Raw genomic sequence first — 26,997 nt, 5'->3', positions numbered from 1 at the left:
AAATGAACGTATGATGGTATAACAGTGCGAATGAAAAACTTACCTTGATGCAATCCTCATAGCTCGGCGGCTGCTTGGTCCCGTTGTTCGGCGGCGCTGCCATCGCATTCGAGTACATGGAGGTCGTGTCGTAGGGACTGGGCAGGTTCACCAGATTGCCATTGGCGCTGCCGTTGCCGGCCTGCACTTGTGGCGGTGGCGGCGACGAGTCCAGGTCCCCGCAATTGCCCACCGTTGGTCCCGTCGCGCTCAACAGCTGGGCAGCATTTATGCCGCCGTTCATGGCCTTTTTTTTGAGGCCGCACTGCTGCCATTGTTGTTGTTGTTGTTGTTGCTGCTGTTGTTGTTGGCCTTTTTTTGAACTTGCCTTGCGACGCAAACTTCCCATAGCGGCACCACCACCGCCAGCCACATCCAGTCCATTGTCCGGACTGTTGCTTTCGATGAGCTTCGCCTTCTTGGCGGCCTTCTGTTTGGCAGCCTGGCTGCTCTGTTTACCCGCAGCACCGCCAGCCGCAATCACCGTCGGCTGTGTGATCAACTGCGGCTGTTGGCCAGGTGGCGGTGAACCGATCATGGCCTGTGGCGTCATGCTGATCATTTGCGGCGAACGCGGTACATGCTCGTCCAGCAGCCGGACAATGTCGTGATGCAGCCGCTCGCTGGCGACGTCGCGTGGCAGGCGATCCATGTGATCGGTGATCTCGCGATTGGCAAAGTTATCGAGCAGCGCCTTGCATGCCTCGTAGCTGCCCTCGCGTGCGGCCAGAAACAGTGGCGTCTCATCCTTATCGTCCTGGGCATCGCGATTCGCATGATGCATCAGCAGTATGTTGACCGCCTCCGTGTTGTTAACAGCCGCCGCCCAATGCAACGCCGTCTTGCCCGAATTGTCCGCCGCATTGATGTCCGCATCCGCTGTAATCAGATCCTCGACCATGCCCTCGATCGCCAAGCGGGCAGCCAGTATCAAGGGTGTGGTGCCGTCATGCATGCGTGCATTCAAATTGGTGGCCCGATTGCGCAACAGTATCTGAAAGACGCCCATGGCATCGGCGGCGACCGCAGCATGCAGCGGCGTACGTCCGGTATTGTCCTGGCAATTGGCATCGGCGCCGGCATCGAGCAGACGCTTGGCCGCATCAGCACGCGCATAGCGAGCGGCCAGATGCAGCGACGTTTCGCCCGTCTTGTCCATGGTGGCATTCAGTTCGGCGCCCTGCGCCAACAGATCCGAGATCACCTGAGCCGTGCTATCCTCATTGTTCTCCACATCCTCGCCGCTGTCCAGGCCACCGCCCCGTACCGCCGCAATCATCAGAGGCGTCAGACCGCACGGACCTCGGGCATCCACGTCGTGTTTGCCGCCATCCTGATGTGCCGGCGGTGTCATAATGGCACGCACATCGGCCACATCGAGATGGGCTTGCGACCAGACACGTTGATCCGCCTCCTCGTATTCACTGACCATGGTGTGATCGCTGGCATAGCCCACGCTCGTCAGACCGGCAACACTGCCGCCTCCTAAGCCGCCCAGACCACCAAGTCCGCCGCTGTTGAGTTGATCGCCGCGCTGACGCTTCGGTTGTGGCATGTCCGACTCATCGTCCGACCAGTGACTGCCTCCGCCAACACCTCCCGGTAGCTGATGTGCCTGCGCCTGAGCCAAACCCACTTGTTTGTTGAGGTTACGCATCTCCTGGCCATGGGGATCGCGACGACGTCGTTGCATCACTGCAGCAGCTGGGGCACGGAAACCCTCGGGGAACCAGGTGACGCCATGAGCACGCTTGCGCTGCGTGCTCAACACCATGCCCACGAAGGCAAGCGCTATGATCACCAGTATAATGCCAGAGATCACGTACTTGACATTCGCCGGAGATTCGTAGTCAACATCAGCGGTGTCCTGGACACCGCGCACACTGTAGATGGGATAGCGATTGGCGAACGTATGTTTGGCGGCGGATGCGGCCAAGAATTCGGCTGCTTCGGTGGCACGATTGAAGCACTCGGTGCACTTGCGATTGTCAATCTCCAGATAGATTTGTATGCCCGTCTGTCCGTTGCTCTCCGTGTAGATGATCTTGTGTTTGCGTCCAAACTCCGAGTCCTGTATATCCGGCATGCGTGAGCTGCCCTTCCAGGTGAATATCATGTCCTTGCCATCGGTGTTCTTCTTCACACGCACCGTGGTGCGCAGCACGTGACTCATCTCGCGCAGGAATTGCGCCTGCTTCGCACGGAACTGTCGTATATCCATCAGCATGACCACCGACATGGCACCCTCGGCCAGCTGCGGCGATTGCTCCGACTTCTCACAGTCGAGACCATCCCAGCTGCACTCGGCATTGTTGCAACCGTAGTCACAGAACCCATCACCGTAATGCTTCTGACAGTAGGCATCATAGATGGCCGCACAACGCTTCAGCTTCTGCTCACAGTCGCGTCCATCGTAAAGGCAAGCCGCGTTGTTGCACTCCTCGTTGCACTGTCCGTCCATGAAGACACGCCAGCACTGCGGCGCAGTGCAATTGGCCCACGGATTGATGCCCAGCGAACAGTCGTTGCCATCAAAGTTGCACGCCTTAGTGTTGCACTCGTTGTTACAGACGCCGTTGCTCTGCTTCTCCGGACAGCCGCGTTTCTCGCACATCGCCCGCTGTTGCTCAGCATCAGCATCATAGATACCCGCACCTGCTGGACCAATGCCATTGCCGCCACCGCCGGCTGCACCCGAGTTGCCACCGCTGCTGCCACCCGCCCATCCGGCATAGTTCTTGTCGTAGATCTCGCAACGTTTGCCTGTCCAATTGCTGGGACAGAGGCAATCGTAGTCACCAAGCAGATTGTCGCAGGCGGCATTCTGCAGACACGGATTCGGCTGGCACTCGTCCAGCGTGTCCAGCTCACAGTGTTCGCCAGCTGTGCCGCGCACGCATTCGCATCGATAGCCGCCGGCGTCGTCGATGATGCAGCTGCCGGCGCGACACGGATTCGAGTCGCAATCCTGTCCGCTAAACTCACAATTCTTGCCGTAATAACCGTCCGCACACACACAGTGATGTCCGCTCTGCTTGGTGCTACAGACGCCGCCATTCTGGCACGGCGACTGCGCACAGAAGTTCACCTTGTGCTCACAGTGGCGTCCCATGTGTCCGGGTCGGCAATTGCAGTGATAGTTGTTCACCAGTTGCACGCAATCAAGGGTGCCCGCATTGGAGCAGGGATTACTCAAGCACTCGTTGATGTCGCCCTCGCAACGTGCGCCCACAAATCCAGGCGGACACGAGCACTCAAAGCCACCGACACGATCAATGCAGCTGCCATTGTTGTGACACGCATCCGGCTTGCAATCGTCCTGATTCAGCTCACAAATGATGCCCAGCGTACCCGGTGGACAGCTGCAGCTGAAGCCCTGCACCAGGTCGTGACAGGTGCCACCATTCTGGCAGGGATTCGGTGCACAATCATCGATGTTCAGTTCACAGTTCTGACCCTGGAAGCCCTGGCGACAACTGCACTTGTAGGCACCGATCAGATCGCGACAAGTGCCGCCATTCTGGCACGGCTGCGAGGCGCACTCATCGATGTCCTGCTGACAGTAGCTGCCCGCATATCCTTGTGAGCAGTAGCAGACGTGACTGTTGCCGTGATTCTTGCACGTACCATTGTTACACAGCTGCTTCACTGTGATCCCCTTGCGCTGTGCCGCATCCTGGCAGCTGATCATCTGCACATCACACAATTTCCCCGTCCACCCAGCGGCGCATTTGCAGTTGAACTGATGCTTCAGCTGGCTGCAACTGGCGCCATTCTCGCACGGCGACTGTGCACACCAGTCCACATAGTCGGAGCACTGTTTGCCCGTAAATCCGCTGGGGCAGTGGCAAGTGTATTCGTCGCGTTGCTCGTGGCAAGTGCCGCCATTCAAGCAGGGAGCCGAGTCGCATTTGTTCAGCTTGTACTGACAATTGGCACCGCTGTAGCCGGCCAAGCAGCTGCAGTTGTAGCCATTGATGCCATCCACACAGCTGCCACCGTTGAGGCACGAGCTCTCCGTGCAATCCTCATCGTTCGTCTGGCAATTGATGCCGCTAAAGCCGAGCGGACACGTGCACGTGTAGCTGTTCACATACTGGCGACAAGTGGCTCCATTCTGGCACGGCATGCTCAGGCACTCGTTGATGTCCGTCTGGCAGTGTTTGCCCTCGAATCCATCCACGCAGAGGCAGTCGTAATCGCCAATTCCATCCAGACAGGTGCCGCCATTCTGGCAGGGGAACGAGGCGCAATCGTCGGTGTTGATGGCACAGTCGCGTCCCTCGTAGCCCTTGGTACAGACACAGCGATAGGAGCCGGGCACATTGACGCAAGTGGCGCCATTGCGACACGGCGAGCTGAAGACGCACTCATCAATATCCTCGGCACAGTAGCGTCCCGTATAGCCCAGCTTGCAGGTACACGAAAAGTCCAGGAAATTCGGACTCGGTGTGCACTTGGCTTCGTTGCGACACCGATTACTTGCACACGGATCCAGCTGGCTCTCACAATTGAGTCCGGTGTAGGGCACCTTGCACACGCACTTGTATCCATTGACCTTGTCGATGCAAGTGCCGCCATTGGCGCACGGATTGCTCAGACAATCGTCGATGTTCGTCTCGCACTTGTGACCCGTGTAGCCGGGCATGCATTGGCAGCTGAAGGCGTTGAGCTTGTCGAAACAGATGCCACCGTGCTGGCAGGGATTGCTAGCGCACTCATCGATGTCCTGTTCACAACGTTTGCCCGCATAGCCGGGCGGACAGTGGCAGATGAACTCGTTGATGCCATCCTCGCAGCGTCCATCGTTCACACACGGACTCGACGCACACTCATCGACATCGCTGAGGCAACGCGCATCGTAGAAGCCCCGGGGACACTCGCACTTGAAGCCATTCACCAGATCCATGCAGACGCCGTTGTTGGCACACGGATTGCTCGCACACTCATTGACATTGAGCTCACAGTGCTGACCGGTGAAACCGGGGACACACTTGCAGTCGTAGCTGTTGATGCCATCCACACAGGTGGCGCCATTGTTGCACGGATTGCTGTGGCATTCGTTCACATTGATCTCACAGTTCTTGCCACTGGTTCCCGGCTGACACTGGCAGATGTAGCTGCCCACGCGGTCCACGCAATGGCCACCAAACTGACAGGGATTCGATTCACATTCGTTGATCTGCTTCTGGCACAGATAGCCGGTGAAACCGCGATCACACAGACACTTGAAGCTATTGTCGCCATCGATGCACTTGCCCCGATGACACGGACTCGAGTCACAGTCGTTGATGTTGATCTCACAGCTGGCGCCCGTATAACCCGGGGGACACTCACAACTGTAGCCGGCAATGGAGTCATGACAGATGCCCATGTTGCGACACGGCTGCGACTGGCAATCATCGATGTTGATCTGGCAACGGGCACCCGTGAATCCCAGGGCGCAGCTGCACTTGAAGCCATTGATTTTGTCGTGACAGGTGCCATCGTTCAGGCACGGACTCGACTGGCATTCGTCGATATCGATTTCACACTGGGTACCCGTGAATCCGGGCATGCAGACGCAACGAAACGTGCCCGGATCATCCAGACAACTGCCTTCATTCTGGCACGGATGCGATTCGCACTCATTTATGTTTGTCTCACAACGCGGTCCCGTGAATCCCTGCGAGCAATTGCACATGAACGAGCCCGGCGTATTCACACAGATGCCGTTGTGTTCGCACGGCGATCCCTGGTCACACTCATCGATATCCTCGGAGCAATCGACTCCCTTGTAGCCCGTGGCACAGGAGCACGCATAGGAGCCATTGATGGGACTGGTGTCGCAAATGGCATCGGCGTGACAGGGATTCGAGGTGCAGGCATCGTCCAGATGGCACAACAGTCCCGTCTTGCCCGCCTGGCAACGGCAATAGAAGCTGCCAACGCCATCGATACAGGTGGCACCATCGAAGCATGCCGCATTCAAGCAATCGTCAATGTTCTGACTGCAGTCACTGCCGTTCCAACCATTCACACAGATGCAACTGTAGGTGCCATGGGCATTCGTGCATGTGGCTCCATTCTGACAGACGGACGGACGCATCGCACACTCGTCCACATCCACGTCACAGAAGCGACCCGTGAAATTCGGGGGACAGTTGCAGCGATAATCATTGATACCGTCCACACAGGTGCCGCCATTTTGACACAGATTTCCGGGACAATCGTCGATATTCTGTTCACAGTTCTTACCCTCGAAGCCTGCAAATAAAAGAACATATTGTTAGATGTCTAATATTCAAATCAAGATATGTATGTTAGTTATTACTTAAAAACTACACTAAAGCCGCAGACACATATTCTAAGTGAAGTTTGGCAACGTTGCTCGACTGAAGACGCAATTAATCATGCGCAGTAGAAAATTATGTGCTTGACCATATAAGAATTTGGAAAAGATTGTTAAGGCTAGCCATATTAAAATAATATGTTATATTATTATGAACAACGTAGTATGAGAATAAATGTAAAATAACAAAAAATGTATTCATGTTTGCAAATTCATGAAATGAAGTCCAAGCCAAGTCCATGTTAGTAGACTTAAGCTGCTAGGAGAGATAAGCAAGACAAGATAATGCAATTGATGTTGAAGTTGGAGAGTTTACAACTTGTTCATGTGTAAACATTGATTTTGCAGTGCGATAAGAAGGATAGGGAAAACGTTCGTTTTTAAGACGTTTGACTGTACAAAAATGTATGTAATCGCATAAGGATTGGCGCTTCAAGCTAGGGAAAGTTGTCCGAAAACAAATTCTATTGAAATTTGAAGTTGCGTAAAAACCTTAAATATACTAGCAAAAAGTATGTAGTGTCCACTTAAAAAAGGGTCACACTTTCATGTGGAGATGTGGGAGTTGGGTACACATGTGTGAGTGTGTGGATATGTCAGACATGTGTGTATGTGTGCTCAATGAAGTGCATAAACAGATTTATGGACAACAACACACAGCATCATAAAATGCTTCAATAAACGAAAACGTTTCCAGCAACAACAACAACAACAGCAGTAATAATAACAACAACAACCACTGGCCAGGGCTGATATAAAAAGTGGTTGCCAGGCAATGCGAAGAAGGCGCACAAAGCGCAGACAACGCTTAAAATATGTCTACAAATACATAAGTATGTCTGACAATGTGTGCGTATGCAGCTGTGTTGCACATGTTTAGGCAGCCAGATGGATAGAGTTTAGTGAGCGTACAGAGCACAGCATGAGGGAGGCAACCAAGAGAGATAGAAGAAGAGAGAGAGAGAGAGCTGAAAGAGCGAAGACAGGTAAACCAAGAACAACAGCCGGCGCTCTTTTACTCTCTCAAAAGGTTGCGCCTGCGGCAATGTTCATACATACACACACACACGCACACAAAAAATATTCATACATATTCACATTCATACAGACAAACAACAACAATAAAGCCGTCGCGCCGCTGCGCATGCGAAGCGAATGAGCAAACAAAATGCAAAGAAGAAGAAGTAAAACCGACGCTCGCATGCGCATGTGTATAAGTATGCATGTATACATGAGCGAGTGTGTGTGTGTGTGTGTGTACAACACGTCTTTGGTTGTTCTTTCCCACGGTCTCATATCTGGCCAGGCAGCTATCTGAATGCGCGCCAAGCAAACGAGCGCAACGAGCGTCGTCCACGAGCGCGCTCGTTTTCCCCTCTTTTGCCATCCACAAAGCACAGCGAGTGTAAGCGAGAGAGAGAGTGAGCTCGCGTTTGTGGAAGCATAACAGCAAGAGCAACAACAACAACAACAAGAAATGTTGCTTATGCTGCGACTGCGACTTTGCTTCGTTTGCTCGTTCGTTCGTTCAGTTGTCGGCACGCCTCATCGCTCGGCTTGGCTTGGCGCGGTTTGTCTTCGGCTCACTTCGGCTCGACTGCGCTCGGCTTGGTTCAGATCGTGGTTCGTGGCTCGATCGAGTTTTCTACTTTTATGTTCGGACTTCGACTTTGTTCATTGCGCTTTACTTTGTGCTTCATTCGAGGAATTAAATCGCACTTTATGTCGACCTCTCCCCACTCAACGGCTCGCTGTTCTCCCTCCTCCCCACTCCGCACTCCGCAAGCACCTTCTTTTACGTGCATACATACATACATACACACATACATATATGCTCGCCCTCACTCTCTCTAACTGCTGGTTAGGTTAACTGGCTCTTTCTCTCTCTTTGCGCTCAGTGCTTGCTGCTCGCCCACAGCTTATTTTAATGGCTTTGCCTGGCTAGGTCGGGTTTCGCTTCGTTTTGGTCTTAAAAGAAGGGCCCAAAACACATATATACACACACACACACACACACACAGACATACATAAATACGAAGAGCTTGTTGTACCAGCCCAGTTATTGTCATTGTTGTTGGAGCTGATCGATTTTGTTGTTGTTGCTGTGCACAGTTTTTTTTGTGGGCATTTTGTTGTTGTTATTATTATTATGATTATGTGTGTGTGTATGTGTGTGTGTCTGACTGGGGAGACTGCAACTTGTTGCCTGTGGATTGGAGAGTGGCATTTTCAATGCATACTTTTTAAAAATAAACCAAGGCAGGGCAACAACAGCATCTGTTGCACATGTGTTTCAACTACAAATATGTATATCTGTATATGTGTGTATACATACATACATACATACGTCCGTTGCATGCCACATTCGTTGATGGTTACCGAGTCACTTAGTGGCACTTTGAACTCTCTAGCCAGCGACAACAACAACAACAGCAGCAGCAGTTGCTCCAGTGGCTCTCAAACCACGCCAAAGAGCAAACATTTAATTAAATGCCTGCTACAATGTAATTTGCTCATTTCTTCTTTTGTTGCATGCACAAATGTACTTATGTATGTGTGTGTGTGTGTCCATTTAAGTCAATTGGCTTGCAACAATTTGCATGAGTTGTTGGTCCGTTGGGTCAATCGGCGACCTGTGGCAAAAGCTTAGCAACAATGTTGCAAAGCAATTAAGAGCAAATGGAATTCCTTTCCCATCCGCATGCAAATACACAAAAAAATATTCTGAAAAGTTAAGCAACAATGTTGCCAAATGAATTGCCAGCTAAAACAGTTATCGATTAATGCAATATATTATCTGTGTGTTGGAGAGTGTGTGTGTGTGTGTGTGTGTGTGTAGAGTTGTTCTTCTGAGTCATGACTCGCCACGAGCCAAGCGCTGGTCCAAGTTTACTTTTGTTGCTGCTGCTGCTGCTGCCCACGCGAAGTCAAACTCGTTTGCTAGCTAAAGTCGCGGTCCCTTTCCCCCCCCCCCCCCCCCCACCCTCCCCTTCCACAGTAAAGTTGCTGCTGCTACCAATTGCATTATGCATCATTCATCAGCTGCAAGTTGCAACTTTTACCCCAAAAGCAACGCATCCCATTTTCCACAGCATTCAACATTTCTCTCTCTCTCTCACACACTGTGGCTTTCTCGCTCGCTCTTTTGTGGCATGACCTCCTTAGGGCGTAACTGCGCTTAAGCATCGCAACGTGCAACGTGCAACGTGCAACGATGTCGATCGTACATCATCTCATGGTCCGTGGCTGATTTATTTGTAATTTGCTTGGGCAGCAGAGCAAATTAAGCTCGATTTTGATGCCTTTGACTGTGCATCGACTTGTCCTGATTGAAGTCATCGTCGTCATCCGCTGTCCAAGGGAATGTGGAAGGGTTGAAGGCGGCACCTGGGAAACAAGTTGCAAACAGTATTTTTTCTGTTGTTGCAATTGCGACGACTGCGGTTTGTGCCGCCCGTTTTGCATAATGAGTGCAACTCCGCCCCTCCTTCAACAATAACAACAACCACAACAACAACGGCTACAACAACAAATTCCCATTGGCGTCTCCCGCGCTCTCCCATCGTGATGTCCACAGGGCGCTTCGTGTCGTGTTGTCTTGTGTTGTGTTGTGTTGTTAGTTTCGACTCGTTTATTGTTGCTGTTGCTATTGCTGTCGCTTTTGCTTTTGTTATATCTGTAATTTGTTTTGTGTTGCCCAACACTGGCGCACACAAAAGGCGTTATAACATTGCCATTGCATTATTCTCCCCGTCTGTCTCTCTGTCTGTGTTTGTGTGCAAAAATTCCTTCAAAATGGCCGCCGCCGCCGCCGCCTTTGGTCACACTTTCACACGCTCGGCTCATTAGAATTTTTGATTGGGCGCAATTAAAATAAGCAACAAACCTCCGCTTCCCCGTCGCCAAACCCGCTTCAATCGCTCTCAAACTGTATTCAGACTTTCCATTGCAATTTATGATAGTAACTAACCCCGCGTCGCGTCCATTCTCATTGCATCGAAAATGCAACGCAAGTCTCTTCATCAATTGAGCGAATTAAATTGCACACACACACACTCACGCACACACAGAGTCATAAATATATGTAAATGTTGGCAATTTACATGCTCAAATTGAATGGGGCGACAATTGACATCAAATGTGTGGAGTGGAGCAGCAGATGAGGGGGAGGACAGAACATTTGTTATTAAACAGCGGCAGATGTCACATTAACCAACCATTGACACTGACTTCGAAAACAAAAGCTGACTATTTATATCGATCGATATATTAAGTATAGCGACAACTAACATATCGATCATTTTGTGTTTCTTATACTGATTATGCATAATCTCCTAAATACAAAAGTAATAAATACATTTTAAGAACATCTTGCTTGAATAGTGTCTGTTGCTTTGCGCAGATCAATAACATATCTGAGTACAAAATATTGTTATAATATAATAGTATAGTAAGAATATCTTGTTTGCATATTAACTGCTGTTTACCGTTGATCGATAACACACTGATCGATAAAAACGATAGAAACTGAGATCTAATTGTAGGGAATATGACAAATATCTGAGTTCGAAATATTGTTATAATATAATAGTATAGTAAGAATATCTTGTTTCCATATTAACTGCTGTTTACCGTTGATCGATAACACACTGATCAATCCATCGATAGAAATGTAAGACTTGATATTATAGTAGTAAATATGTAGAGTTTAGAAATAACATTCAAGAATGTTTGTAGTTGTTCTACGCTTATCGATAGTTGCAAATCGGAGCAATAAAAATGTACACTTACCACGGGGACACTTGCAGTCGTAGGTGAGTCCGTTGGCCCGACATGTGCCACCATTTTGGCAGGGCGAGGGGGAGCAGGGCTTGTACTTGGTATCGCAATCCTTGCCAGTGTAGCCAGCGGGGCACATGCATCTGCAATGAGTTATCAAGAATAGCAATAATATTAGCAACGGGAATTTTGGTGGCAACGGCAACAGCAACAGCAGCATCACACGAATAAGTTAATTGCAACGTGCAACGCGCAACGTGCAACTTCCGTTTGAAGCGAAATGCTGATGGATGGACATGGCATGCGCCTCATCCGACACAGCTGCTGCTGCTGTGTTGGATCAGAGTCTGATCTATACTTTGGCCTCCTCTCTATCACTCACTCTCTTTCTTAGTCTCTCTCTCTCTCGCTCACTCATTCTTCCCTCTCTATTTCGGTTTGTTGCCTGTTACAATTGCTTTGAGCTAGGCAGGCATTAACCGGTTCTTTGGGGCTGGGTAAACTACAAAGAGGGCCATAACAATGTTGGTAGCTAGTTTTTCATTTTTTTCCCATTTTGTATTTGTATTTTTATTAGTATTTTTCTCTCTCTTTCTCTCGCTGTCCTCTTTTTTGGTGTGTGTGTGAGTGTACATTGATTTTTGTTTTTTGTTGGACACAATTCCTCTAATTGTTTATGTTTATTATATGAAAACTTAATTTACTGGTAAAGAGAATTTCTTGAGAATTCGAGAACTGGTTTGCTTGGCTCTTGTTTTTGGCCCACTGTGCACAGTGGTGGTGGTGGTGGTGGTGTTGTGTTTGTGTGTGCACTTTGACCATAAAAGGCAGCTGCTATTTAGCTTCCACCTCCCTCTCCTCCTCCTCCTCGTCGTGCTCTCCCTCGTCTCACGGTAGACAGCGGCTAATTAAGACCATTAAACGCATTTAATTAAATTAAACAATTAAATGGCACAAAAACGCTTAAATAGGCAACAGGCCTCGAGTGCCGCAATAGTCTTTAGGGACCTGTGTAACTCTGGCCAATGAACCGAACTACCTTACATCCCCCCTCTCTCACTCTCTTTGCCCCCTTAGCCGCCTTAGCGGCTTTGCTGACCAAATTACACATCGAAAATTGCTTCACCTTCGCTTTGGGCAAAACTAACGAACGAAATTCAAAATTGATTTTTGATTGACATGTGAAACTCAGCGGGCAAATGGCCGCGGGCCAAACATTTTTATACCCGGCATTTGCTTTTTTTTCCCCCTCATTTTTCGTTTTTCGTTGTGTTGGGTTGTTCATGGCGGAAGAGAGAAGCAGAAGATCAGACCCACCGCAAAGGTAAAGGCGAAGGTAAAGGGCCGATGATCGTTGTTGGATCATTAAGTTCACGTAGTGAATGCACTCATCGGATCGGATCGGATTGGATCGCATCGCATCGCATCGCATCACCTCGGATCGCGTGTGCGATAATCGTTAGAGTCCGGCCAATTGAGTATACTCGAACGTGTGACTCAATGTATTCATAAGTATTAATTTATTCACGAGTGTATTCGAAGCTGCTGAAGATGATTAGCAAATGGTTGCAAATACATCACTATTCATGAATACACTCAGTTGGCTAAGAGAAACCCCCCTTTTTAAGGCTCACTTGATATTCATGAATACACTCACTTGGGTAAAAGAAATGCAATTTCTACTCTAACTTGATACTCATGAATACACTCACTTGGTACTCCAACTTAATTATAAAAGGACTACAATTCCCACTCTCACTTGATACTCATGAATACACTCACTTCACTAAAGTGAATACAATTTTTAGTTCCACTTGATACTTACTGAATAATCTGACTTGGGTGAAAGAAATACAATTTCTACTCTCACTTAATCTTGATGAATACACTCACTAAGCTAAAAGGAATACTATTCTACCTATCACTTTATACTCATGAATACACTCACTTTGCTATACAATTTGTACTCCTACTGTATTCTAAAAGGAGTACAATTTTGACTCGCACTTGATACTCATGAATACACTCACTTCACAAAAAAAGTAATACAATTTTGACTCTCACTTGAGACTCATGAATACACTCATATTGTCTAACACATAAATCGAAAGAACACGAAATGTATTCATTGAGCTATTCATGTTGTTTGCAGCCGTAAATATTGCCAAACTGACAAGCTTAGAATCTAATCTAATGTTATTCATATGCAGCATTCACTCACTCATTCATATTCATTGTGGCATCGAGCATGACTAAGCTAGTGTATCGGCTGGCAGTATCTGTATCTGTATCTGTATCTATCGCTTCGCATCGATCGATCGAGTCCACTAAATTAACAATTTTATTTGGCGAAAATTTAAATAACGTTTTATTTACGCATAAACACAATCAAAATCAGCCATTGAATGGGAAATTAATGCGAATTTATCAACAGTGGCAGACATTAAACTGAAATCCAAAAAACTGAATCCCATTCAGAAAATGCAAAGAATACTGAATATCGATCGATTCGATATCGATATCGATACTCAAAAGGCATTAAAACGTCAATTTAACGAGTACTCAAATGCGATTCGTATTCAAATTCTAATTGCAATTTATGAGTTTAGGCAAACGGAAGTAGTGAAGAGTTTAACTTTGCAGGATGTTTGCTTTCATTTGGCATAATCAGTAAAGACTTTCAAAGCAGTAATTCAACAGCGCGACAATTCAACAAATTATCAATTAGTTAGCGATCGCAGCATATGCTAATTATCGATCGCAACACATGTTCACCTCGCACTTTTCAGTTCGGATTTTAGTCATTATTATTTTTTTTGTGTTTTGTATTTGGGTTGTTAGAAGTTGCCGTTTAAGCTTAACAAAAGAGTTAAATACCTTCGCCTCCCCTCAAACGCTGGCCGCCTCTGCCAAGCCTCTTGGTAATTTGTGTATTTCAAATTAAAAATGCAAATGATGCCAACGAAATAATTTAATTTACTTTGTGACCAGTTCAGAGCCGGAGACGCAAACACAAAGCGCCGGAAATTTCAGTTGGCTTCGTTCGTTCGTTCATTCGTTGATGGGGAAGGGGGGAGAAAACGAAACGCGGGGGCAGCAAAAGGCAAAAGGCAACAGGCGGAGTCTATTGAATGATCAGTTGTGTGTGATTTATTTTGAATAGTTTTCGTTTGACTGTTTTTTGTATATTTTAATTAGAGTGGAAACGTTGCGTTGTTGTCGCTGCTGACTTGGTAACTTGGCCAATTGCCAATTTGTTGACCAGTGTTTGAGCAAAAACGAAAAAAAAAAAATGAACAAAAATCCATAAACAATCTTAATCGATTTCATATGCAAATATTTAGTAACGATCCATTCGAGCACCGCAACAATGGAGACCGAATTCGATTTTATAAATTATTAGTTTTAAATTGTCATTAATTTGGCGCACAGCCGCAAACAGTTTTTCGATAAATTAGATAAATATGCAAATCTAACGATTTGTTTTCTTCTCCGTCAACCGTTTTTCTCCCCTCCTCCTCCCCCTCTCTCTCATCTCTTCGAGACAAGCTCATCAATCGGAATGTGTCTGATCTTTTGTCGAACAAGCGGCCAAATTTGCACTTGTCATGCGTTGAAATATGAACTAGATTCAACAAATGGCACCAGCTTAAAGTGATGAGTAAACTTTTGAGAGCAGTCGAAGTCAAGGTGAGAAACAGCGAGGAAGATTTAGTGCTTAGCCAACTTTTAGTCCTTTGTATAGATAAGGTTTTCCTGTAGTTTCATAGATACTTTAATTCTGACTTACAACTATAGTTCTCATTCTTATTAAAACTTAAAGTACTACATTTGATACTTTTTCATATATTCATAGTTCTCTAAAATATTTCACATCTTTATTCTTTTTTTGATGTTCGTCTAATAGATGTTAAGGTGGGTAACTTGATCAAACTTTTGTGCTCCTTTTCCATACAATCTTAGTTTTATTGAAATATTTCTAAAGCAGTTGCATGGCTAATAAATCTTTATACCATTTTTACTGTTCGTTTAATAGAGGATTATTAATATATAATATATATTTAAATTCTAATAGAAGTAAACTGAGAAACAATTTGTGGAGCAGATCAAGTGATCAACTAAATTTCCATCTTTCTCAAACTTCCCAAAGAAAACCAACGAATTGTAATAATACTTTTCCCATTTTGCTGTTTGTTTAATAGTTCATTTTATGCACTTTTCAATTCTAATATGAAAAACTCCATTAAGTAAAGTAAGCTGAGGATAAAGTGCTTAACTAATTTGTAGTCTTTTGATAAACCTTTAGATATTAGCAAAGTTTTCTCCTGCTAAAATATTCTAAAATAACATCAACTAGTTCTACAATACTTTTGCTCTAAAATAAGCAACTTAATCAATTTGATCTCATGGCTCAAAGACAGCTTCAGTTATCCGCGCTTTCATCTCAATTGGCTGGCGTCAATCAGACTTTGTGAATTAAGTTGCAACGGTGTGATAAATCAAATACAAAAAATACTTACTGATAGGAGCCATGCGTGTTCACACAGGTGCCGCCGTATTGGCAGGGATTCGATTGGCATTCCTCGACATCCTCGGAGCAAGTGTGACCGGTGAAGCCAGGCGGGCAGTTGCAACTAAAGCTGCTGCTGCCAGCCAAGGCGGAGCAGGTGCCGCCATTGCGACATGGGGAACTGGCGCAGAGATTCTGTGTCTGGCAGTGATCGCCTGTGTAACGAATAAAAGAGAGAAGAGAAGAGAAAAGAGAAGAGAAGCGTTCGTTAAACGCGATTAGCAATCAAGAAGACTAGATTTACTTACCCGTATAGCCATTGGCACAGATGCAGGTGTATTCTTGCAACGTTTTCAGCTGGCAAGTGCCGCCGTTGAAGCAACGCGTCTGATCGCAGGCATTGGCCACAGCAATCTCGCAGAGCGACTCCTCAAAGCCGAGCGGACACAGGCACGAGATGCTCGGCCGTCCATTCCGAAAGGCCACCTGACAGGTGCCACCATTCTGGCAGCGTCCATGGCCCGTCAGACATGGATTCCGATGTTCACAGTAGTCGCCAACGAAACGCGTATAACAACTGCAACGAAACAAAAAAAAATAAAGATGCATATGAGATACATATTTAGATTCATACGGGTTTCAAAAACTATGAGATACATTTTGTGATCGGCGATCGGCGATTGGCGATCGCGTTGCCGATAATGAACAACGCGCATTACACGAAACAAATATCTAGTTTATGGACACACGCTCTGGCACAGCAAATGCAATCGGCGGCAGATTTGTGTCTAACGATAAGCGCGGCAAAAGTGCGAAAAGCGCCTGACACTAACTGACAAACTTGCCTCATTTCCGCCAAAGACAAAGACAGGCGACAAGCTGCTCCGGCCAAACAACTTTGGAGCTTTCACAGCTCGCCGAGATGCAAATCGACAAAAGATAAAGCTGCCACAGAAAAAAAAGTGTGTCAATAGTCAAGCCTGGGATAAAGTTAATAACTTGGCATTGCTAAGCAGATTTCTATTTACTTGTTAAATCAATCAACGTTTTCATAATTAAAATACTTCAGTCGAACACATTATCAATCAAAAAGTCTCTTAAAGTGTTTCATATCCTTGACATAGGTAAGCTCAACTCGAGTCGATCAATTAATGCGTTTTTCGTCTCATTAAAAAACCAATAAGCATAGTACAACAACAACAACAATGATAGAGCAAACATAATACTGCAACAACAGCAAATTAGCAAAGTAATTGCAGTCATCGAATGCGGCGCACTTCGATTGCCGATGTTGATGTCGATGACGATGACGATGACGATGCCGATGACGTTGTGATGATGATGATGATGTTTTGTCAAGTTTGGTTGGTGTTGACTGGTTGCTGTTGTATGTAGTGGTTGCTGATGATGACTCCCGACTTGGAGCTAAAGTCGAACGACAACTTGCACATTGTTGTTTTCCCTTGAGAAAACAATTTTTATGTACGGTAATTTGTGCGCGATCTTGATTGCATATTAAATTTTCATCGAAGCCAAAGTCAAAGCCAGCAATGAGAAAATTACACGCATTGCAACAGCAACATCAACAGGCGGCAGCAACTGCAGCATCAGCATCAGCAACAACAACAACAACAGCGATGAGAGATGAAGACGCAGAAGCAATGAATAATCATTAAGGCGCGACTTCTTTGGCCAACGGCTAGCTCCATAGAGACAAAAGAGCGAGAGAGAGAGAGAGGGAGAAGAAGAAATAGAGAGAAGACTTGATCGGAACGGCTTTTCTTTGGCTTCGACTGCGGCTTTGCCACATACCGTTACAAGTGTGTGAAAATGCTTTAGATTTAGCATTAATTTGTAACACACATAACCTCACTAAATGCCCAACCTAACCTCACTTTTCAACTCTTTGTACGTACATATGTGTGTGTGTGTGTTGCTGCTGCCGATTGTTGATCGTAATCGAAGCCATTGGGAAAATTAAATGGCGGTAGGCAAAACAGTTAGCAACATCTTGTTGTTGCTGCTGCTCGGATGCTGCTTGAGAAATCGATGTTTTGCTGCTGATCGGCTGCTGCGTTGCAAGTGAGCCGAGTGTTGAGGGGAGAAGGAGAAGGGGTAAGTAGAGAAGTTGGGGCCCCGAACAAAACTGAAACAAACCAAGTGGACGGCCAGTGGCGATGTGGCTGATAAGACAGCAAAACTCCCCATTCAAATGAGGTGTCAGCCGTTTTTCTATGTTTTTTTTTTCGTATACCCGGCCAGGCAAAGAACGGAAAGGGTATGCTCGTTTAATGTAAAACGAAATAGTTGCTTAATACAAGATACAAGTAACTTGTGATCGATTATTGAAATTTTGTTAAATTTCTATTCTTTGAAATTCCTGATTATTTTGGAGATTGCAATTTTTGGGTACTTAAAAGTCGAGCACATTTGACTTGCACCGTTGCAGTGCTTGAAAAATTAATGTAATATAAATTATACACGAGCCAGTTGAACTGAACTGAGCCCAGTTACCAACGTAGTTGGTAGTGAGCTGAGAGTTTTGCCTGCTTCGGTTGGTAACTTGTTTCGTGTTGTGTTTTCAAATGAAACTCGCGCTCGCGAGAGACACAGAAAAATTGTTGGGGAAACAACAAACAGAAGAAAAAAAAAAAAAAAAAAAAAACAACACAGGAGAGACGACGACGACGAGGAGGAAAAAAATAAATGAAAACGTGACTCGCATTGGCAAATAAAGCAAAGTATCCAGCGGCAGCTTGGACAGGGTGTGTTTAAGCCTTATGCTGCTGGCTAGAGATGACCGCGTGAGAACGGCGTTAGCGTGAGTCACGCTCCAAAGCTCCAAACTCCAAGCTCCAAACTCAACACGCGCTCGCTCGCTGTGGTGAGTTGACAGACTTCCCTCACTCCCTTGCTCTGCTTCAATTAAACGCTGCACATTTGAAATGATCATCTCACGATCTATATGACGTTGACTATTTCGAACTAATCTAAATATCGCTGTGCAAATACAGCAACAACAACAACAACAACAAAAATTAACCGGGGTCGCCTTCCACAGTGTGTGAGAACATTTTGTTCTCCCCATCCCCATCCATCTAGTTGACTGACCGACTGTCTATCCATTCTATTTGTCCGACTGTCTGTCTGCGATTTCAATTTGCGGTTGAGCGAGTGAAATGCTCATAATCATAACTTTATAAAACTTTAGCTTGGCTTCTTCTCACGAGCGTGTAACCACAGCATCAACATCAACATCAACATCGACATCAGCATCGACATCGGTAGCATCTTCCACTTGGGGCCATATCAAATGTGGTATTGGTAACATTGCGAATGATTTAATGTCTTCGGCAAGCGATGATCAGTCACTAGTTCTCTAGTAGTCGCTCTCAACTCTCAGCTCTCAGTCTATGGCTTCTACGATCATGTTGTGTGCACAGTTGCTGTGTACAACGCCTCTCTGGATATCTAATTTCTGCCGAGCAATGCAATTCACACGCTGCAGTCTCGCACAGCTGGCAAATATCAAGATTGCAGCCAGAGACAGAGAGAGAGAGAGAGAGAGGGAAGCCTGGGGGAGCAGTGCCAAAAAAAAAAAAAAACAAAACAAAATGTGCTTATCGCCCAGTTAACATCGCTGTCAATGTCTGAGGCTGCAATTAAAGGCTCGGTTCGAAGTCGAGAGGATCGTCGTCGTTGTCGTCGTTGACAAAAGCGCCCAATTAAAGCATAATTCTCTTGTATTTGGCCGAAAAACAACAACAACAACAACAATAACAACAACAACGACAAAGACGACGACGACAACGACAACTCTCGTGTTTTCTCGGGGGGAAATTGATAACGATCAATGCATTGCAACTGATGAGCTGCAGTTTTGTAGTCGAATGACACAAGTGCGTAACATTGTTGCACACATTTTATGCAATAACAAAGCTGAGCTATTCATTCGGGGAAATACAGTTCAAAAGAGCGCACTTGCCAATGATAATTAACTTTGCCAAATGCCAAATGTCAGAGGGCAAAACCTATTTAGCTATAGCTTGTGATAAGTCAAACTAAATTGTGGCTTATCAACTGAGAATGAATGAGACGCAATTGTCTGTTGTCAACCGCTGATCCATGATCTGTTTTGGTTGAATCACAGCCACGATGCCACAAATGCAGTTCTAAGATGTCTGTTGATTTTTCAGTTTCTTGGGTAAACAGCGCACACTTCTCGCATTACCAACGTGGCAGCTTGGTTTTGCTTGTTCTGTTCAGTTCTGTTCTGTTCTGTTCTGCTGTCGTGTCTTTCACGTGAAAAGCCAAAGCGGCGGACATTCTACATAAACCTGGAGAGCTGGAGTTGGGCAGGTGCAACAGCAACAGCCAAAACAGAAAACAGAGTTGTCGACGTTGTTGTTGTCGTACTATGTCAATGTGCCATTTTGAGTCACCTCCCTTCGTCAGTGAAAAGACTCTTTTGCTTCTCGCTATCTCTATCTTTCTAGCAAACTAGCTAGCTGTCCGTCTGTCCGTCCGTCCGTCCGTCTCCGACTGTCCGCCTTTGCCTCTGCATTTCACCGCAGGCATTTATGTATTTATGTACTTGGTATTTGCTTAGCAGCTGAACCAGAGAGCTGAGCTCAACTCAGCTTCAGCTACGACTTCAACTCTGAGACCCGTTTTATTTCTATTTTTATTATTTTTCTCTTTAGTGTTTTTTTTGTTTTTCGTCAGCGACCGACAAATGCGTGACCCCACGGCTCAACTACAAATTTTACACCAAATTTCTTTCCGCTTTTTGTTTTTGTTGTCAGTCACTCATTCAGTCAGGCATCTATTCATCCATCTAAGCAACGTATGAGTTACATGCCATGCCACATTTTCAGCTGTGCGTTTTCATTTCGTTTCGTTTGCTTTTCTTTGTCTGGGGGAAGAGAGAGAGAAGCAGGTAACAGAAAAAACAGCATATTTTACGCTCTCATCCCAATCTCAATTCCAATATATCGACACCGGCTCGTCAAATGCTTTACAGGTAAATATGCAGCGACCTTTATTTACAATGCACCCATCCATCGATCCATCCAGCGATCGATCGATCCGTCGTTGTATTCATTCAGCGATCAGTTGTCAACACTCGACATGTTGCGCAACATTGTTGCCAAGGAGCTTTAACTTATCGAACGATATCTGGTTAATTATGAGGCACAACAGATTTGAAACTTTACATATTATAATCCCCAAAAAAACGATCTCCATTTATATTGAAATCTATCGAACATTGTTTTCAGACTTCATAAAGTTATTAGCTATCGACTTCAGAAATTAATTAGCTCACAATCTAAAGTCGATTGCAAATTGAAGCTTGCACTTGTTGCTTGCATCATTCAATATATATTATGCAAATCAATGTGCAACAAAACTACTAATTGGAAGAATGAATGAATTGTATTGTATTGTCGTTGTCATCATCATTAAAATGCCAAAGAAGTGCAATAAACCACCACGAAGACCGCAGCATAAAGTGTAATATAGCATGGGAAAGATGGCAGGCTGGCAAGCAGCTGCTGTCATCATCATCGTCGTCGTCATCGTCGTCGTCGTCTCTCATATGATGAAGGGAGTTATGACATGGCCCAAAACAATGCTAGATTTATGTAATGTGATGCGCTGCCTGTGACTTTAGTTTCAACTTCGACTTCGTCACAAGAAACTAAAAAAGATACAGATACAGATACAGCTACAGATTCCAAGTCTGACTGAGACCGAGAGTCATAATTAAAATTTTGGTGTGGCAGTTGTTGTTGCTGTTGTTGTTGTTGTTGTGGTTGTCGTTGTCCTCGTCGCGTGAGTCGTGAGAATGCCCAACTTAATTGAGTTTCAATAAAACGTTTTAATTTTGACGAGAGAAGCGAACGCGAACGCAACGGAATAAAACGAAATGAAATCGGGCGACTTCGAGATGAAATAATATAAGAAGAAAAAAAGGAAGGTAAACATAGCAACACAAAAAAAAAAAAAAAGCTTGCTTAAAGGAATTTTGTACGCCAACGCCTTGGCCGCAAAAAAGGGCGCGCAAAATGAGGAGCAGAAGGGTTTGCGATTGGGATTCAGGTTCAGGCTTCAACTGTGCGTGTGTGTGTGTGCGAGAGTGTGTGTGTGTGTGTGTAGCAACAATTTATGGCCATTGCTGTTTGCTGTATAAGGCAAGAATGTAAAATGCAAGCGGAATGCACAATAAACATTCGCTACGCTCGCTGAGGCGGCGACCGATCCGCGCACTTTGGCTTTGGGAATGGGCAGCTCAGCTCAGCTGCAGCAGCGGACAAGGGGAGACGGGGAGACAGGGAGAGGGGGACTGCCACTGCTGTTGCTATAACAAATCAGCAGCCGGAGTAGCAGCAACACAGAAAAGCAATCAAAGCAGGTTGCAAACAAGTTTCCGACTGCGGATTGAGATCTGGCAAAGGGGGAAACTCTGAATCTCTCAAGCTCAGCCTGGGCCCTGGGCGAGGAGATAAAAATCGAAGGATGCGCCACAAAATGGCCGCCAGCTGACGACGACAACGACGACGCTCAACTAAATGTGTCATCATCATCACAGTGTCTGCTAACTGTAACTGGACCAAGCATAACAAAAAAAAGAAAGAAATAACATACAAGTCTTGAGACGCTTAAGAGATTAGCGCCGCGGCATTTGCTTTTTGACGTGATGTGTTTTTCTTTAGCTGTTGGGCATTTTCATTGTCATTTCCTTTTGGCCCAGCCCAGCATTAGACACACACACACAACACACAACACACACACACATGGAGAGCTACACCCATGTGTTGGCTGGGCACCCGACTGTTTTGCTGCTGTCGTGCTTAATGATGAGTTAATTAAAGTAATTGCACAGAGAGCTTGAAATTTTTCACTTTTTTCGTCGTGGCAGCAAAACACAAGAAGCAACAGCAACAGCAGCAAAAGCAGCAGCAGGTAAGCAGCTAGCAGCAAGGCTAAGACTCAGGTAAGACGCAGAGAACGCGAGCTAAACTGAATACAAAAGGCAGAAGGAAAGCCAAAAAGAACATTTCAAGTGCAAAGCGTGTGAGCCGAGAGTTGAAATAAAAACCAAAGTTGTCTTCTCTCTGTCTCTTGGCTCTCTTCTGTTCTTGCTGGCCGTGTGTGAGTGTGTGTGTGTGTGTGTGGGGAAATGAAATTAAATGGAAATATACAACATGGGTATTAAACAACATACACACACACACACACACATACACACATGTGTGTGCTCTTTTGGCTGTGTGTGAAACAATGAACTGACGTCCCCACAAACAAAAGACTTAGGCAACGAACTTGCCAAGGGCTTTCAAAATAACAACAACAACGACAACAACAACGACAATCAGACGAAGAAAAGCAAAATACAAAAAGAAAAATAAACCAACAAAATTCTTTGATTCGGGTCAGCAAATTCAGTGACTCTGCAAAGGAACTGTCACTGTTTATCGCCACTTGTTAAGCACAGCGCAGAATTGAACTGCAATAAAAAAGCTTTCGAAAATGTGTTTAAACAAATTGTGAAAAATTTCTAGAAATTCATTCTATTAGGTGCATGAAAAATAAATGAAAATTTGGTTGCGATCAGTTAAAAAATGAAGATGAAAAATTAAGTGTTTCAATAAATACTTTTGTATGGAGAAAAACGTCTGCTTCGGAACACAATCTGGTATATTTTGTACTCTATAGTATTTTTTGTACTCTATAGTATATTTTGCTCATTATGGTGTGAATATACCAATATATATATTCGGTATATTTAGTTATTTGGTATGTTTTTTAGTATTTTTGTTGTACATTGACTCGGTGTATTTGAATAACACCACATTGTTTTGCTTTTCTTCGCAATGGGTAGAAGGTATCTCACTTTTTACTCGTTAATGCTTTCCCAACACGACAAAATATTTGAATTATTTGCTCTTACGAAAGTAGTTCACATCATCAGCAACTAAAACAGCTGTGCTGCTGTTATGTAGGAAGTAACTATCGAAATACGATACGCTGCCAGTCGAGAGTCTTCGTTCCCAAACCTCAATTGACAAATTGCAACGTTGCCGCTGCATGCAAAGTCAGTTTGCTTTCCTCCCCACCCAGTTTATTATTATTGTTTTTTGTGCTTTTTGTTGAGGCTTTGATTTCGAAAATCATAAATTTTTTGTGTTGTTGCCAAATACTTGGTACAGTAAGAGAATTGGCCGGCAGTTAGATGACTCATCAGCATCGGCATGAACATCAACCCATCATCACGCAGTTTTGAGTTTTTTCTTTTTCTTTCAGTTTTTTCTTTTTTTTGAGAAAGATTGCTGATCGCTCGCACTTCAAAGTAAACTTTTCAATGTGCCGCATCTGCTGGCAATGTCAATTTTGTTTTACTTTTTGTTGATTTGCTTTTTGTTTATTTCTTGTTTTTTGTTGATTTTTTTTTTTTGTGGTGGGAGACGTTTCAGCTGCTCATTAACATGTCATAAACCGCAAGTAAAAAGCGCTTTTGTTGTTGCCTATAAAAAAAACAGAGCCAAATACTATAATAAAAATGAAGAAACAATTTATGGCAAAAGCGGAGAGCAAAACTTTTTGACCACAAAAAAGACAGTTAGGAGCCAAAGCGAACGCGACTTTTATTGATCCACAAGCCTGATTGTAAATCAAATTCATTGTTCTGTTTGGGGGCCAGTGTTCAAGTGCATAATTGCAGAAGCCTCCGCCAGTAGTGGGCGATGCATTCAGCCCAAAAATGGACTTCTTTACAAAACATGACATTTGACATGGCCATTGAAGTGGGAGGAGGAGGAGGAGTTGGAGTTGTAGGAAAAAAGCAGACAATCCAAAGCAGATCAAGCAAAGTCAAAGCGAATCGAGGTTTGCCTGACATAAACTTTGAGACAGAGAGAAGGAGAGAGAGAGAGAGATCTCTTTTTTCGTTGTCGTGTCCTGCACAGGCCATCAAAGTCTGGCAATCAAGTCAATTAAACAAACAACAAGACGCGAGTGCATCGAGGGCTCACAGAGCCAAAAGCAAAGATTGCTGATCGTATCGAATTGATCGGTAAACACAGTTTGGAAAACCAAAAAACCAAAAACAGAATGAAAAAAAGCACTCGTGAAATTTTCAAATTTGCAAAATAATCACTGAGCGCGGCGCTCTGCACCAAATTCGAAATCAAGACAAAACTTAGAGCTAAGCTACGCGCGATCACCACCAACAAAATAGCTCAGCCTCCCGACTCCGACTTCGACTCCGTCTTTGACTTCGACTTCGACTCCGCCTCAGAGCTGAGATCTCCAGAGTTGCAGCAGCAGAAGCAGCAGCAACCACAAAACTTTTAGCTACAGTTACCATTTCCGAGTCTGTTTTGGCTGACAAAGTTCAAGCGATGTTATCGCACATTCAAAAAGAGAGGGCAACTAACTAAAAGAGAGCGAGAGAGAGAGAGAGAGAGAGAGAGATGCTTGCTTACATATGTAAAGACTGCAATGGAGCAGGCCTCTATAGCTTGATCGTGCCGTTGATGATCAGAGGCAACCGGGGGCAGCTCTCGTTGGCTCGTTGAGCACATTTGAGTGCCAATATAGACAAAGAGTCGAGACAAGACGAGACGAGACGAGGCAAATGCTGTGCTATGCTGCCTGCCACATGGCTTGATCATCAGCAAAACGATCGCAGCAGTTAGTCCAGAGAAAATGTCGTAAAAGCCACAGCGACAACGACAAAATAAAAAAAAAAAGCGGTCGCATTTTTAGGCTAAAAGCTAAAGCGCTTTTATGTAATTGCCTGCTAAAGATAGTGATAGCAACTAAACTGAGTTTAGCCAGCTAGTGTGTGTGTGTGTGTGTGAGTGTGTGTCAACTGGCTACCGTTGATTGGTAGTTGAAGCTACCATAGATCACTCACGATCAAGAGGAAACAAAAAACATAAAAAAAAACAACAACCTTATATGTGGGCTAAAAATGTGATGAAAAAATGCCAGAAATTCGAAATGATCGCTGCAGCAATAGCATCAATGTCTGGGCTAAAGATCAGAGCTACGTAGCTCTTGAATGAAAGCGCGTCCTCGATCGTGCCGTAGATCACACTGATGCCCAGATCATTGATCATCACGGCTGCAGCAGCTCAAGAGCGAGAAAGAGAGAGAAAAAGAGAGACAAAGTTGTGTAAACTTCGACTGCTGCAATGTGATCTTCTAACGATCTTGCCTCGCTTTCAAATGCACGCCCCGCAAGACTTTTTAATTATGCCACGTTCGCTTCAATGGCCAACTCGCAGCAGACTCGTAAAATTTTGACAGACTCTGTCAAAAATAAAGCCACTTCGATTGCGAGTGCGAGTACTTGGAACACAAGTACGCTCGTCGCATCATCATCATCGTATCATAACTCAGTCAAAGTTATGCGTTGCGTACGTGCCATTCGTTTGAGCCGCATTCGCATTTGATTTATTACAAAGAAAGACCAGCACCGCAATGCAATAAAAACAATGCCAACAACTCAAAATAGACAAAAAAAAAAAAACCGAAACGAAAAGAGGAAAGCCGCACGGCACGGGAAAAATCTAAACGAAATCTGCAAGAAAAAATCGGTAAACCGAACCAAAGACACGAACCAGAGTCGTTCGTCATCGTTTGACAAGATTTGCCAACAACAAGCTGAGTTCTCTTCAGCTGCTGCAACAACAAAAAGCAGGCATCTTTTTGCCAAAAAGAATTGTGCGGGCGCTATTGTCTCTGTGCGTCTTAAATGAAATTCTGATTTGAGAGAACTGCGTTTTGTGAATCTTTCTTGCCGTCCTCCTCCTCTTTCTTTCATCATCTCTCATCGTTGTCTGTCTAGACAAATTTCAAGCTAAACCGCATTCGAGTATTGTGAATGCAGTCGCCAGATATTTCTTGAAGAGTACATTTGTGTGCGTGTGTGTGTGTCCTTGGAAATGATATTTTGCCACTGGGCAGGCAGGCAATTGATTGACATATGCAAATTTCGCTGCTGGCTGCTGTCATTTTCGGCAGCCCAAAACTTATGCTAATAATTGAGTAAATCAATTCAAGTTTATGGCAAATATTTGTGCCCTCTCCTCCCCTTCCCTCCTCACCACACACACACACAACACAATACACAGCACTACTTTGGCGGCAAGTTGAATCAATTTGCATAAATTGACAGGCCTCTAGAGAGGCAGAGACAGAGACAGCGACTGCGGCTGCGACAGCGATGAGAGCCCAAAATGTTGTAAGCTGGGGCCCAATTAATGAATGCTTCCTTCCGCTCCATAAACTGGTTTCCTAATCACATTCTCCCATATGGACTAGTTTA

At 45.2% G+C, this 26,997-nt stretch overlaps 1 protein-coding gene across 1 annotated transcript in view; it reads right to left on the bottom strand.

Annotated features, from left to right (window-relative positions):
* The window catches only part of LOC133849391 (neurogenic locus Notch protein), a 44,724-nt gene that overhangs the window by 2,176 nt on the left and 15,551 nt on the right, over positions 1 to 26,997 (bottom strand). Inside the window, exons 3-6 of the mRNA XM_062285437.1 lie at positions 15,968 to 16,236; positions 15,670 to 15,874; positions 11,162 to 11,292; positions 44 to 6,285 (exon numbers count right to left, since the gene is read on the bottom strand). Coding sequence (XP_062141421.1) covers positions 44 to 6,285; positions 11,162 to 11,292; positions 15,670 to 15,874; positions 15,968 to 16,236 — 6,847 coding nt within the window. The remainder of the gene's footprint in view (positions 1 to 43; positions 6,286 to 11,161; positions 11,293 to 15,669; positions 15,875 to 15,967; positions 16,237 to 26,997) is intronic.

Source organism: Drosophila sulfurigaster, chromosome X, assembly GCF_023558435.1.
Source record: "Drosophila sulfurigaster albostrigata strain 15112-1811.04 chromosome X, ASM2355843v2, whole genome shotgun sequence".
Classification (NCBI taxonomy): Eukaryota; Metazoa; Arthropoda; class Insecta; order Diptera; family Drosophilidae; genus Drosophila; species Drosophila sulfurigaster.
This window is presented reverse-complemented; position numbering and strand designations above follow the sequence as displayed.